At 44.9% G+C, this 13,782-nt stretch overlaps 1 protein-coding gene across 1 annotated transcript in view; it reads left to right on the top strand.

Annotated features, from left to right (window-relative positions):
* Positions 1-6,878, top strand: part of ntn2 (netrin 2) — a 61,014-nt gene extending 54,136 nt beyond the window's left edge. Inside the window, exons 5-7 of the mRNA XM_079492700.1 lie at positions 39-95; positions 5,282-5,356; positions 6,041-6,878. Coding sequence (XP_079348826.1) covers positions 39-95; positions 5,282-5,356; positions 6,041-6,429 — 521 coding nt within the window. The 3' untranslated portion in view covers positions 6,430-6,878. The remainder of the gene's footprint in view (positions 1-38; positions 96-5,281; positions 5,357-6,040) is intronic.
* The last annotated feature ends 6,904 nt before the right edge of the window (positions 6,879-13,782 follow it).

Genomic DNA, 13,782 nt, shown 5'->3' on the forward strand with positions numbered 1-13,782 from the left:
ACGTCGGCTGAATGTTTCTTCTCGTGTGTGTGTTTCAGAGATCCCAGTGGTCAACCCCACCGCCGTGGCGAGCAGCAGCACAGAAGAACCAGCAGGTCAGTATAATACATACGCACTCGCTCGGCTTCTCCCCTAACTACCACCTGTTTATGAGGGGGAAAGAAATAACATGGTATTTAATATTTCTGGGCTCGGTTTTTTATGCTGTGGAATGAATATTAATGGTGGGTGGGTCCTCTGTTTGATGTTTTTTTTTTTTTTTTTTTTTGCGAAGAGAACGAGTGCTCTGGAGCCCAGGAGAGTGTTTTCCATTGTCTTAAAACCTGTGTTCTTGGCACGCGGGGCTTCCCGTGAACCATTAGAACCTCAGCGAGTCTCGAGCTCTTCTAGCTTCGGCTCTGGACTGAGCGGTCGGTCGCTCCAGCTGCAGATTGAGGCCAATGGAAACGCAACACAAGTGATTAGCCGCAGTTTAGCCAAGACACCCTGGTGGCGAAGGGGTTGAGTTCTGAGGCGTGACTGGAGTGTTAGTGACTGACTGTGAGGAATTGTTTTTCTTTTTCTTTTCTTTTTTCTTTTTAAGATGTGTTCTTTCTCTCGCTCTCTCTCCCAATATATAGGCTCCGCTCAATTTCCATACCCCTTATTTTTCATTTCGGTGCCGTTTGATTTGAATGGTGGTGTTGATTTGGAAACGTTGATTCATTACCGGGTTTACAACATAAATCAACACCTTGCCCGGAGATCCGTACCTCCCACTTTGCCGCACAACACCTCTCCTTAATAAAAGGCTTGGTTCTTGGTGTGGAGGCCCTGGCTAAAATACGCTCTTGGCTTCATGCCTCCTTACATCTCAAATGTTAAATACAATCAGGGGTGTAAGAGGTATAGGGGTGTAAGGGGTATAGGGGTGTAAGGGGTATAGGCTACGGTTGGAACTGCATGTCTAGTAGCATAATGATGTTCGTTTAACTCTGTTTAACCCCAAGTCTTTATACCTTTCAATCCGGGACAGCACCTGTGTCATTGTATATACATGGCAACATTCTTTTTTCCATTTTTATACTTTTTTTAATTGATCTAAATGGGTTAACCCAAAGGATTTTACAGTGTGACTTTTGAGTGGCAGCCGCTCCTAACCGCAAGAGCCAATTAGACCAAGCAGTTGATCAGCTGAGCATAACCATCAGAAATGTGCTGTGACCCCCTAATGCTAAATGAAGCTTAAATCGTTGACATCAAAGGCTTATTATTATTTAATCACATTTATCACTCCTTTCCTTTTTCTTTTTAATTCCTCTCTTTTTCTCCTTTTTTACTGCACGTCACATGGGCCTGTGAGCCCTTTTTCATTCAAAGTGTTTTCTTCCCTGGGAAAGTGTTGCGGGCGTCTGATGAACACAAGGGTCGCTCATCGTCGATTCACCTCAACACTCCTGAACATACCAGATCACCCCCCCCCCCCCCCCATCCTTCTCAGCGTAAAGCCGCCATAGAAGCAGCTTCGCCAGCATGTAAACCCAAGGCCCCAGAATGTCTCACTGCCGGGGAAGGGGTGGGTGGGGGGGATGGGGGAGCGGCGGACGCAATTTGTCCTTGTCATGGCATGGTGACAGCGGCCGGAGCGAACAAGGGTAACCGGAGCCGCCGAGGCAATTGTGTGTGTTTTCAGTGGGCTGGTCTTCTGGGTCAATGGACGATTCACCAGGGGCTTTTCCAGGTGAACGGCCAGCAGTAAGTAACTCTTCATGGGAACACACACACTGGCGTGCAGCCAGCATTTCACCACTGATAGCTATGGGCTTGCCACTGTATATCACAAACATGCATGGCCATTCTTGTTCACAAACATACACACGTGCACACACACACACGCGCAAATTACACAGGCATACATACAAGTGACAGTGATCTAATGAGATCCATGCACTTACGTCATTCAAATGCACGCATGTCACGCTCACATGCGCCTTCGGATGATAATGATCTGCAAATGAAACCACACACCAGCCCATAATGAAAGAGGCCTTTTACATGGACTCCATGATATTTAACATCAAATTTAAAGCCTGTGAATGATGTACATACATGTATGTTATGCACACACGCACAAATCCATCCATCCACATACACACCTCTACACTGTTTTTTCCCTTTCTTTTAACCCTTTCTATTCCTATAGGGTTATTGGAAACTGCTGTTTTCTTATTCTCTCTCTCTCTCTCTCTCTCTCTCTCTCTTTCTCTCTTTCCCTCTCTCTGGCTAGTAAATTCTCCAACACTCTGATATATGGCCAAGCTTCCTCGACATTTTTATGAGCTCCTCAGCCCCCTCTTGCTCCTTTCCTTCTCCTGCCCTGCTTCCATTGCTTCCTCCACCCCCACCACCAGGAAAATAAGAAGCAACGCAACTCACTTGTTCGCGTGCGACCCAGAAACCATGTCTCTTTGCGGTTTCTCTCTCGTTCTTTCTCTAGCACATGCCTCTTTTTTTCTAATTGCGTTGATTATTGTAGTTAGCAATCACTTTTATTTGGTTTGCTTTGGAAAGCTGTGCAACTTCTCCCCGCATGCACACACCTTCTGAGTGGTTTTCCTTTCGCAGCCAGTGGGGCCGTCGATACCCCGGCCCTTGTTACCGGCCTGAGGTTTTTCGATTTCATGGCCCCTCGAGAGCACAGGCAAGACGCTGTGGTTGCGATTGCGTGTCCCCTTGAAATGCTCAGACTCGTTGTTTGCACTGCATGGAAATTACCTTTGTAGTGCATGGTACATTGAGAACATGTCAGGTCATCAGGTTCTTCAGAGGTCTGTGTGCCTGCCCTACCCTTTGGGTAATATAAGTTATATACGGTATATAAAATAACCATTACTTACAGTAATTCCAGTAGTGGTTCGATTTGTAATCAAAACAGAGAGAGGGGGGGTTCTTCACCACTTAAGACCTATATAGCCTACCTATGTGTATGACAATAGTCCGATCTACATGCTCACAAGTGAGCTTGTATTTTTTAATTATTGTTATTATAATAACATTTGTTTTGTTTTGTTTTGTATTTCTTTGTACAAATAAAATATCAAAAGCAGAGGCTCCCCCCCAGAACATCGAACACTAATTCCAGTGAATTTTCAGAGCTCATGTTTTCATTGACCACTATAATACAGAATCGTTGCACAGTTACAGTTAACATTACAGTTACAGTAGTGAGCTGAGGGCACATCACAAAACATATGCACAGGGCTAAGTCCTACTGAGGGCAGCCACTCTGGTGTATGGTGTGATTTGACTCTGCCATGTCGTATTCTCTCAGTGGTGTTTCGTGTTAGCTATGCTATCACATCTGAGCGGTGTTAGCTCACATAATGTACTCATGCTGTCTTCCACCACTTTAAAGTTCTACTGCCGGGCCCTAAACCAAATTAGTCACCATTAATCTTGTGTTTAAGTGCTCAGCTTCTGCAAACGGCCCAGTGCAGCACCCACATGTTGCACACTGTGCATTGTTCCAAACCTTAGTGTAGGAATGACAGTGTCCTATTGTGTAGAGAGATGTCCGCCCCACTGATAATCACCATATTTCAGGGTCATTTTTAGACCATTTGGATAGATGTAACTGATGCCTTTCCTTAGTCTCACCACGCATCGCTGAGGCGTTTGCACGAGCTCCGTGACTCCACGACTGCCCGTGGAGATGCTCAAACGATGGCGGTACCGGCCAGCCCTCGGGTGTGAATGTCCCGTACAGTGTGTAACTTTTTGAAGCAAGCCAGTGCTGAAAACGAGCGTGTGGTTTTCAGTTCAACTTCCTCCGCGTGAATACGGGCCAAAAAAACGAGCAGCAACCGATCCAGCAGGTCCGTCAAATAAAGAGATCTGGAGATCTTGGATTAGTGCAGCCAAGAGTTAAGAAGTCCATTCCAGCCTTCGCAAACATAATTGGAACACCTCTGTCTTCTGAAACGCTTCATCGGGTCTTACCAATGCTGCTGATCCCCAGTGGTGGAAAGTAGTAAAGTACATTTACCTAAGTATTGTAACTAAGTACAATTTTGAGGTATTTGTACTTTTCTTGAGTACGGTATATCCATTATCCAATCTCCAATACTTGTACTTCTCCTCCACTACATCTTGGATCCAAATATTGTACTTTTACTCGACTACATTTACTGTATGTGAGAACTTTGGTTACTAGTTACTTTGTACATTTTGATTATTATTACAAAACATACATTATTAACCACTTCAGCCCTATATACATGTGAAAATAGCCGATGTTGTGGGCATTGTGAGCTTGTAGATCTGCTATTTTCAAAAGATTTTTATACATTTGAAAACTTGAAATGGGACATTCTGCACAATGAGTACTTTTACCTTTGGTAGCCTACTTTAAGTACATTTTGATACCAATACTTTTCCTTGAGTAAATCATTTAAGTACTTTTTCCGCCACTGATGGTCAGCTAGGGTCAGTGTGTCCAGTGTGTGGTCTCAATCGTCATGCTGGCAGCCAAGGGCCAGCCAGGGCCTATTCACCTCCATCCAACCATGACCACTTCCACCGCGCTCTGTCTTTTCTCAGGCCCCCAGAAAACATGTCAAACGGAACACTTTTTCTCCTGCTGGTATGTTTAAATTGCCTCCCGACACCGGGTACTGCAGGGGCTTTATGTGTCATTTTGTCGGAGGTTGTATTTTACCCCCCCAAAAAAAAGAAAAGCGGACCAAGCCCAACATGTCTCTACTTCCAGCCAGCTCCAGTTTATCTTGGAGCCTTCGCTGGTGTCAGTAGCAGGTCTGCGTTTGCGTTCACATGCATCCCAAAGTTGTTTTATTAGACAAACTCTGGTCGTAGAAAAGACATTTAAATAAAATGTTATATAGAAGCTGCACTATTTTTGGGTTTTGTTTTAGGACTTAAACAAATGAAGCAAAAAAAGGGCTAAATAAATATGTGTAATTGATATCCTTTCAATAAGCATAATTATTAGCTGAACTTAAATTGTTCGTGTGTGTGTGTGCGTGCGTGCGTGTGCACTGCTGTCCACCCTAGGTTAAAAATGCATAGGTTACACCTTAAGTACTGCAAGACAACCCTAGTACATGCCATGGCAGTAAAACGGTTCTAATGTGTGAAATCCTCAGAATGTTACCATGATATTTCTCATTATGTGTGTAATGGCGGCTCCCACTGTGATTGTGACTGTTATGTGTGTAATGACGGCTCCCACTGTGATTGTCAGCAAGTGTCCAACGAGTCAACGACGGTACTGTTGTGTTCACAGACTGCGAGTCCTATTGTAAACCGGTGAAGGGCAACCTGAAGATCAACATGAAGAAATACTGCAAGAAAGATTATGGTAAGTAAATGAGGTGGACTGCATCCAGACAGATTGATGTGTGGGAAGGCTCCTCTGATTTTGTCATACAGCAGGGGTCTTCCGCCAAATCTTTGTGTGATAGGATTTTGATCCGACCGAAATACCCATATATGGGCGTGCCGCGTGCCCATATATAATTATGTGAAGACAAAAGGAATGCTCGCACACCACCATAACAAAAGGGATGTCCACAGAGGTTTGGCAAATGCTAAAATGTATTCTTTTTTTGAATGAAGATCCATAGTGAAAACAATAAATCAAAAAAATGCTAACAAAATAAAAAGTTAGATGGAGATTTTGGGAGAGAAAAAAAAAACTATTTGTGTGTACTGTACAGTGTACACACACACAGTCAGTGTTATCCAGGCATAAATGATTACGTTGTAGGGAAAAAATACTAACCTACTTTTCTTATTTGTCTGTTATTTGTGTGTCCATCTGTGTGCAGCGGTCCAAGTGAACGTGTTATTTGTGTGTCCATCTGTGTGCAGCGGTCCAAGTGAACGTGTTATTTGTGTGTCCATCTGTGTGCAGCGGTCCAAGTGAACGTGTTATTTGTGTGTCCATCTGTGTGCAGCGGTCCAAGTGAACGTGTTATTTGTGTGTCCATCTGTGTGCAGCGGTCCAAGTGAACGTGTTATTTGTGTGTCCATCTGTGTGCAGCGGTCCAAGTGAACGTGCTGGACATGGAGACGGTGGGCGACTGGGCCAAGTTCTCGGTCAACGTGGTGTCCGTGTACAAGAGCCGCGGCGACCCGCTGAAGCGCGGCGACAACATCCTGTGGATCCACATGAAGGACCTGGCCTGCAAGTGTCCCAAGATCCAGATGAGCAAGCGCTTCCTGGTGATGGGCGGCGCGGAGGGCGGGGCCGACCCCGGGGCAGGGCCAAGGGTCGTGCCTGGGGGAGGAGCCACCAACGCCGCGGGGGCGGAGCGTATGGGCCTTCTGGCCGATAAGAACAGCCTGGTCATCCAGTGGCGGGACGTTTGGACGCGGCGCCTGCGGAAGTTCCAGCGCAAAGAGAAGAAGGGAAAATGTGGCAAAGCGTGATGGGAAAGCAGTCCCCAACCTTTCAACCCCGTCACGCCCCCTAAACTTGACCCTGGACCCTGACTCTACGACGTCCTCCCTAGCCCTCGGTTATTTGGCAGGATAGGACCCAAGTTTGAACCTTTTTTTCCACTCCCCCTTCCCCCCCCCCCCCCCCCACCCCAATTCCCTGGTCTCCAGTCATCACGGGGACACTGCACATTACAAAGACTGCATGTACCTTGCCTGTTTTAAGGACCACTTTTTGTGTATATTGTATAATTATTTTCATTTTTATTTTTCAAGTTTTATCACCTGAGTGTCACTTGTCTTTCTCTCAACTGGTCTGCCTTCAAAAGGGACCATTAAAAAGGGTATGAAGTGTAGACAAAAGCAGCATCCTCTCCATTGACTAGTGAGTGAAAATGTCCACTCCTCCTCAAACTACCTGTCCCCTACCTCCCCAAATGTCCACTCCTCCTCAAACTACCTGTCCCCTACCTCCCCAAATGTCCACTCCTCCTCAAACTACCTGTCCCCTACCTCCCCAAATGTTTCCAGACTGTCCCCTACCTCCCCAAATGTTTCCAGACTGATTTCCCCCCCGCCGTGTTTTTTTCCTTCTTTTCATATTCACATGCAATTCAAAACGTTTCATTTTCCATTCTCTGAGGATTTTCAAATGACGGGGGCGCTTTGTTGAATCTGAGAGAGAGAGAGACTCATTTCACCGTGGCCACAAAACTACAACCTTCCAAAAGATGAACTGGACAAAGTCCCAAACGTGGCTCCTTTGCATGTCATTGTCCAAACAAACCTGACGATGTCCGGAAAATTGTGGGCCAAGTGAGAACCTCTTGATGTTGTTCATGCAAAAATACTGGGCCTAATCTGGCTCGCCTCTCTGAAGTAGCCTCCATGGGTCATCATGACACATGACCCAGAAACAACCTTGGCCCATGAGGACACAAGCCAAGGGCTCCCTGAACGGGGACATTTTCCACAGCAAACCTCAATGTCACCTCCTCTGCTGCTGCCACCAGAGAACCCTGACGCAATGAACTGCCTATAGTGACGTTTACAACTGCAAATATTTCATGCCACTGTTTATGGTAGAGTTTATATACCCGGTGTAGTGACTTCTTGGGGGGGCACTTGACGCGTTAGTCTGACATCCCGTTAGTCCAACCGCGTGGCCGGTTAAGACTCACACATGGCTTCCATGTGTGGTTATAGGGCTTAGGGATAGTTAGTATGGGGCTCTATGGTCGGAATATTGGGTAGTCGGATTTATGGCTGTCGGATTATTAGGATGTCGGACTAACGCTACGCACCGAACTTCTTTTGTCCATACCATTACCCCTGCTATGTCTTTACGTGTTAGATTGTCAAATCCATAACGTCCTCAACTCAAGTCCCTCTCAGGAGTGGGACATGTACAGTAGTCAGGCATTAGTATGACTCAAAAGTATTTCTTTTTTGTCTTCTCGTCAGAAGATCTGACACAGTGGACCAACTGACCATATTCACACTCAGGGGTTGGGAAACCCCATCTCTACACAATGGGGTTTCTCAACATCCTTAGTATGAAGTAAGAACAAAATGGCCACCATGTAACTATGGTGAATGATTTGCAGTGCAAAACAATACCCATGTTTCCAACTAAAGGACACATTCTACTTTCTGCATAATGTCTTCCATTGTTTGGTTGGAAAGTGGTTGCCCAGATGTTGTCGCGTGATGAATGTTAAACTTTATTTCTTTTAAATATCTGACCATTTTCATGATGTGTCTATTGTGACTGACAGGCTGTTGCTTGCCAAAAAAAGAGATTAAAATGTGAGTTCCTTATCGTGCAGTAAAAAGAAAACAACAGTTGGATAAATGACATATTCACATATATCTCTAGTTTATATTGACAAAATGAATGAGGCTGGAAAGTTCTAAGCACTCCCTCATTGTATTATGACGTGAGAATATTATATTTCTGTTATGTGCTTTTTTAATGTTTGCATGTTTGTGGGTTTTTTTGCCAGTTTATTATTTTTTAACAAAGTGAAATTTGCAGAGTGCAGACCAAGGACTAAACCAATGTCAACATCACAACCCAAAGGAAAACTACCCAAGTCATCTCCATCTCTGCCCCAACACAGTGCCTGTCATCCATTGCCAAATGAGCATCGTCTGTTTTTAAATTGAATTAAGAGAATATGGAAGTCAGGAACCACGGAAAACCACAGAGAGAGCCGTCTGGTTGCTCTCATAGTCTCTATCTGCCTTTTGCCGTTATTTCATTTTGTAAAGCGCATTACAATTTATTTAAACCGAGTACAAGATAAACACACAAGTTTGAGGGGTATGTCAGGCTAGCCTAGCCGTCAGTGTGCCGACAGGCATGTTATGCTAGCTAGTGGTTATGCTCCCCTGAATGGCCTGAGTGGCGGTATGTTTGGTTTGTCGTTTGTCCAAAAGTGTCTCTCTAGTCTCTACTCACCACCTTATTTATTTTTCTTTTCTTTTTTTTTACTTAACCAATATGTATTTTGTATGTGACACTGTCACATGTCCAAAATCCCCCAACTGTACTGCTCTTTAGGTCTTGGTTTCATGCCCTAATGTCAAAATGTGAATTCATACAGTCACATAATGCAAGCATAGCATGGTGTGATTGTAACCGCTTCTGAGATCAAGTCGTCAAGTTAAGAATGTGCGGTAATGGAGAGCATGACTCTCAATAAACAATAAGCTCGACATTGTTTACCGGAAGAGTTGTCAATGCGAAAATTGAGGATATTTTAGTATTGGTAATTTGTTTATTTCTATGTGGTGACGCAAAACAGAAAATATGTTGATAAATCATCAACATTTTGATCCAACGGTCCGACGCTACTCGCCATTGCACAATTCCCACAGATGGAATTTCACAAAAATGCAGAACCAAACAGTCAATTATTGATGCGTTGGCCCTCCGTGGCAGCCTGTCTAACAGGTGCTGTTACAGTAGTGGCAGTCTACTTTCCTTGGTATGCGAGTATGGCGTGGGACACTATGATTGATGTTCAGATTCCGTGTCCGCGAGGCCTCTCTCCTCTCTCAACGGTGTCCATGCTGCCCTCTCACTCCAGTCGGAATCAGGAGTCTCACTTAGTAGAGCAGTGGTTCTCAAACGTTCTTGTCTCAGGTCACCCCTGTAAATAACTTGTTTCATTCAAGGCACCCCTGAATTACATTGTTACTTTATACAACCTCACATTTGTGTCATATGGCGGTATGTAAATATGTAAATCTCTCCCCATAAGATACAGTATGTGTCACAAGGAAAACTTGAGATAATAGTAGTTTCCATTACGACAGATGCTTGACATTTAACCCCTTGAACCCTGCACTGCAGCATCCCTATTCTGGGGGGAACATTCACCAAAAATAGCAGATCTACAAGCGTTGTGAGCTTTCTTTGGCAAGGAGGTTTGGTGGTCTGTATTACTAAATATAGAGGGTTTAAGTGGTTAAACTGAAGTGACATAAATAAATTCAAAATATGGCACCCCTGGCCCTGAGAACCACTGAAATAGAGGCAGCCATAGCACTTTTTAATTTACTTCCTGTCGTTGCTCCTCTTTGCATCCCACCATGAATATATTGGAATAAAGATAAGACCAGATGTTGTTTAGCAGGGTGAAACATAGCCCCTCGTGAAAGCTGTTTAGTAAAACCTCATAGTGAGAGCCTCCCTGTCGTTTTACATTAACAAGCCAAACAACTTGGCAGCGAAACAGAGACTATAACTGCCGCGCTTTGTTTCTCCCCTTCACAGTATATTTATAACACTCACAGGTGTGTGTGTGTGTGTGTGTGTGTGTGTGTGTGTGTGTGTGTGTGTGTGTGTGTGTGTGTGTGTGTGTGTGTGTGTGTGTGTGTGTGTGTGCGCGCGCACATGCGTGCGTGTCTCATTAAACATGACATGAGTAAACAAATGAGTTGCAGGTGAATAGACAGCTCCAATTTGTTGGATGGTTCTCATTTGAAGAACACACTTATGGGATAAAAAGGCCAGATTGCCTCTGAAGTCCTATCATCAAACATACGTTTCCCGCTTTTCTTTATGGCCTTTGTTTTCTATCTCACACTTTTTCAACACACTTGCCTTGTTTGCTAAACCGTGGCACATTCCCCATGCTGTAAATATGTACGGAACTGCCTTTGCCATTTAAGCTTTTTGTCTTTGAAAAAGCGTTGCTTTGGCCTGAGATGACTCGACGTGTATGGATGTACAAAGCAGATGATGTTATGTGGATGCAGAAACCAGAAACATATGCTTTTGTGATCATGACCCGAAGCTGTGGTTCAAGTATTACACAGAATGTATTCCTTTCAGTTTTACGTTTCCAAACAGCGCCGTTCTAAATGACTATGAGGAGAGCTGACACGGGCTGACTGGACCCTCTGCTTTTCACATAGAGGTTTCACAGATGGGAATTGACCCAACAACCCCTACTATACATTCTGCTTTGTTGTATCATTTATGGTTGCAGAATAATAGTACACTCATAAAACAAACATTGTCCAGAATGTCCACCTGCCTTTTCTTTTTCTTTTTTTTTTGGGAGGGGGGTGGGTCAATGGGTTCCTTCCCCCCCAGGCCTGTTCATCACTTGTGTTATTATATCGAAGTCTTCCCTGTACATTTTCCTCTGACGCAATGAACCACTGACTTTTTAATCGTGAATGATAAAAAAATAAATTATTAGTTAATGAGCCTTGTGGTGATTATTTATCTCTGAGCGCGGCTAGATTCGCTCAGGAAAGTATGTGAGATTGGTGTGTATGTGCGTGCATGTGTGCGTGTGTGCGTGCGTGCGTGTGTGTGTGCGTGCGTGCGTGCGTGCGTGTGTGTGCGCGTGCGTGCGTACGTGCACCATTGGAAACAATATACAGTGTGCATACATCTCTTATAGCAGTGAAAGACTGTGTATGTTCTTAGTAAAATCATGGGTTGTATTTAACCACATGAACCCTAGCATCCCTATTAGTGTCCCTATGATGGGTATGTCATAATGGGCAAGCATTCTGCAAAATATAGGCAAAGATTTGCTGAAAATATCGCGTCGACTCTCGATCCGCTGTAAGCTTGTAGATGGGCTATTTTCGGCAAAGATATTTGGTGTTGAGGGGGAAAAAGAGTGTAGACCCCTATAGGAGACCCTGGTCATTGAATTGTATAGAGTTTAGTGGTTAACTTCACTGTAAATACGGTCCACGGGTCTCCGAGTTACACTAACACTGGGGATGTTAGCAGTGTGGTGTGTTTCCACTCAACCCAGAGAGGTCTAGACTGTGGCATGAATGGGGGCAGTGCTGGGTACAGGGGTCTGCCTTAATCCTCCACCAAGAGTAGGAGCTGCAGCTCTGTAAATAAACAACAGGCACGCACACGCACCCGCGCATGCACGCACGCACATACGCACGCATGCACACACACACACACAGACGTACACTTCATCTCAGAGGAAATCCAACTCCAGAGGCCGGGTAAAGCAGGAAACTCCCTAGTCTTTCTCTTTCACATCCCCCTTTCCCCACTCCTCTATCCCCAGACTCCTCTATCTTTCTCCATCTGTCCGTCTCTATCTGTCTCTCCCTTTCTTTCTCTTTTGCTCTGTCTCCTTCTCGCCCTCTCGCTCTCTCGCTCTCTGCCCCTCCCCCCCTCTCTCCCGCTCCCTCTCTCTATGTCTCTCTCTCTCCACCCTCTAACCAAACAGTCGAGCACCATCCGTCCCCCTAAAGGTAAATTACAGGAAATCACCCATTTATCATCACTTTCTCCAGGCCAGGAGAATAGAAGCTGCTGAGATGATACACACGCATGCACGCACACACGCACACACACACACACACACACACACACACACACACAGGAGGCACTGACATGTCTCAGCATCCAGCCTCAATGTCCCATCCTCCCAGCATACATCTGGCATGCTCCCCATAAGCTCTCAATTTGTCTCCTGTGACTGTGAGAAGGTGGCCTGCAGTGAAATGAGCAGTCACAATCTGGTACATATGAGCAGTTCTCTGCTCCCTAAAGCCGAGTTAACACCAAAGATTTGGGATGATTTATTGGAACGGAGGAGCTACATCCTGATAGAGGGGATCCTCTCTGGCAAGTGAGCCAATATGATTCACATTGGAAAAATAATAATTGGCTGAACTAAAACGATTTAAAGAACTCTTCATAACCACTAGGAGAAACCTCTGGAAAGTCCAAAGTTATTGTGGTTCAATATATGGTTAGCTAGAACTATTAGTCACAGCCTGCAGTTTCAAGACAGTCAGGACTCTCTGACAGAGAAACAGAACTGTGTGATTTGATGGATCCTTAGTTCAAACCCTTGCTCTGTCACTCATCCTCATTTTTGCTCTTAAATTATACATTATGAAAGCCGCCATGCAGAGGAAAGAGTGACATAGCCACAAAGTGTTTTACACTGTATCTAAGTAACTTAAGTAGTTAATTCTATAGTGCTATTTAGATGATTAAATGTGTGAGATGTGTTTGTGGTTTGTGTTAGATTCCAGACACCCCCTGGCCTCCTCCCCAGCCCGCTTCTGTCCCTTTCGTCACTGAAGCTGCGGCCTGCTCTCTCTCAATTATTCTGCTGCTGCCTCTCCTTTCTTTTTCTCCACTTCATCACACTTATTCTTTTTCACTGTGTCCTCTCTCTGTTTTCTCTTCTTATATCCCAGGACACTGGTACATGGTGGAGAGATCGAACTCGGAGTGTGTTCTTGGCCCAAGCAAGCCTGTTTTCCACGTCCAAGCGATGACAAATGACGTGCTGAAAGTGCGGCTTCGCCGCGCAGGAAATTCTCGCCCCGACATGTGACATTTCAGACACGCGCCAGCGGGGCCCCTATTCGCCTCCGTTTGGGTCGTTTCTCTCTCCATCTCCCTCTTTCTCTGCCCTGGCTTCTAACTGCCTGGCCGACACAGACCTGACTGAAACAGTGCGGAAGTTGTGGGTGACATGGGCCATCTCTGTTCCATGAAGCTCAGCATGTTGTAAAGATGACAGGGCGATGAGGCTCAAACAGAGAGCTTTCATGGAGTGGCATTAAAGTGACTCCATGTGCTGCAACCCTCAAGTCCACAGAATATGTATGCAACATGGACATAATCTGTGTCTATAGAGCGTCGCAGTCTCGCCTCCTACCCTGGACCAGGAAATGAAACCCAATGCATTATTCTCATAGACATTTCTTAAAGTATTTATTTAAAGACGGTTACGCCGCGGACAAAGCCAACTCGAGTCGTGACAACTCAAACAATATTTTGGACCAAACAAATAATTAGAAAGAAGAAAAAAACGGCAGGTT

This window comes from Electrona antarctica (genome assembly GCF_951216825.1).
Source record: "Electrona antarctica genome assembly, chromosome: 22".
NCBI lineage: Eukaryota > Metazoa > Chordata > Actinopteri > Myctophiformes > Myctophidae > Electrona > Electrona antarctica.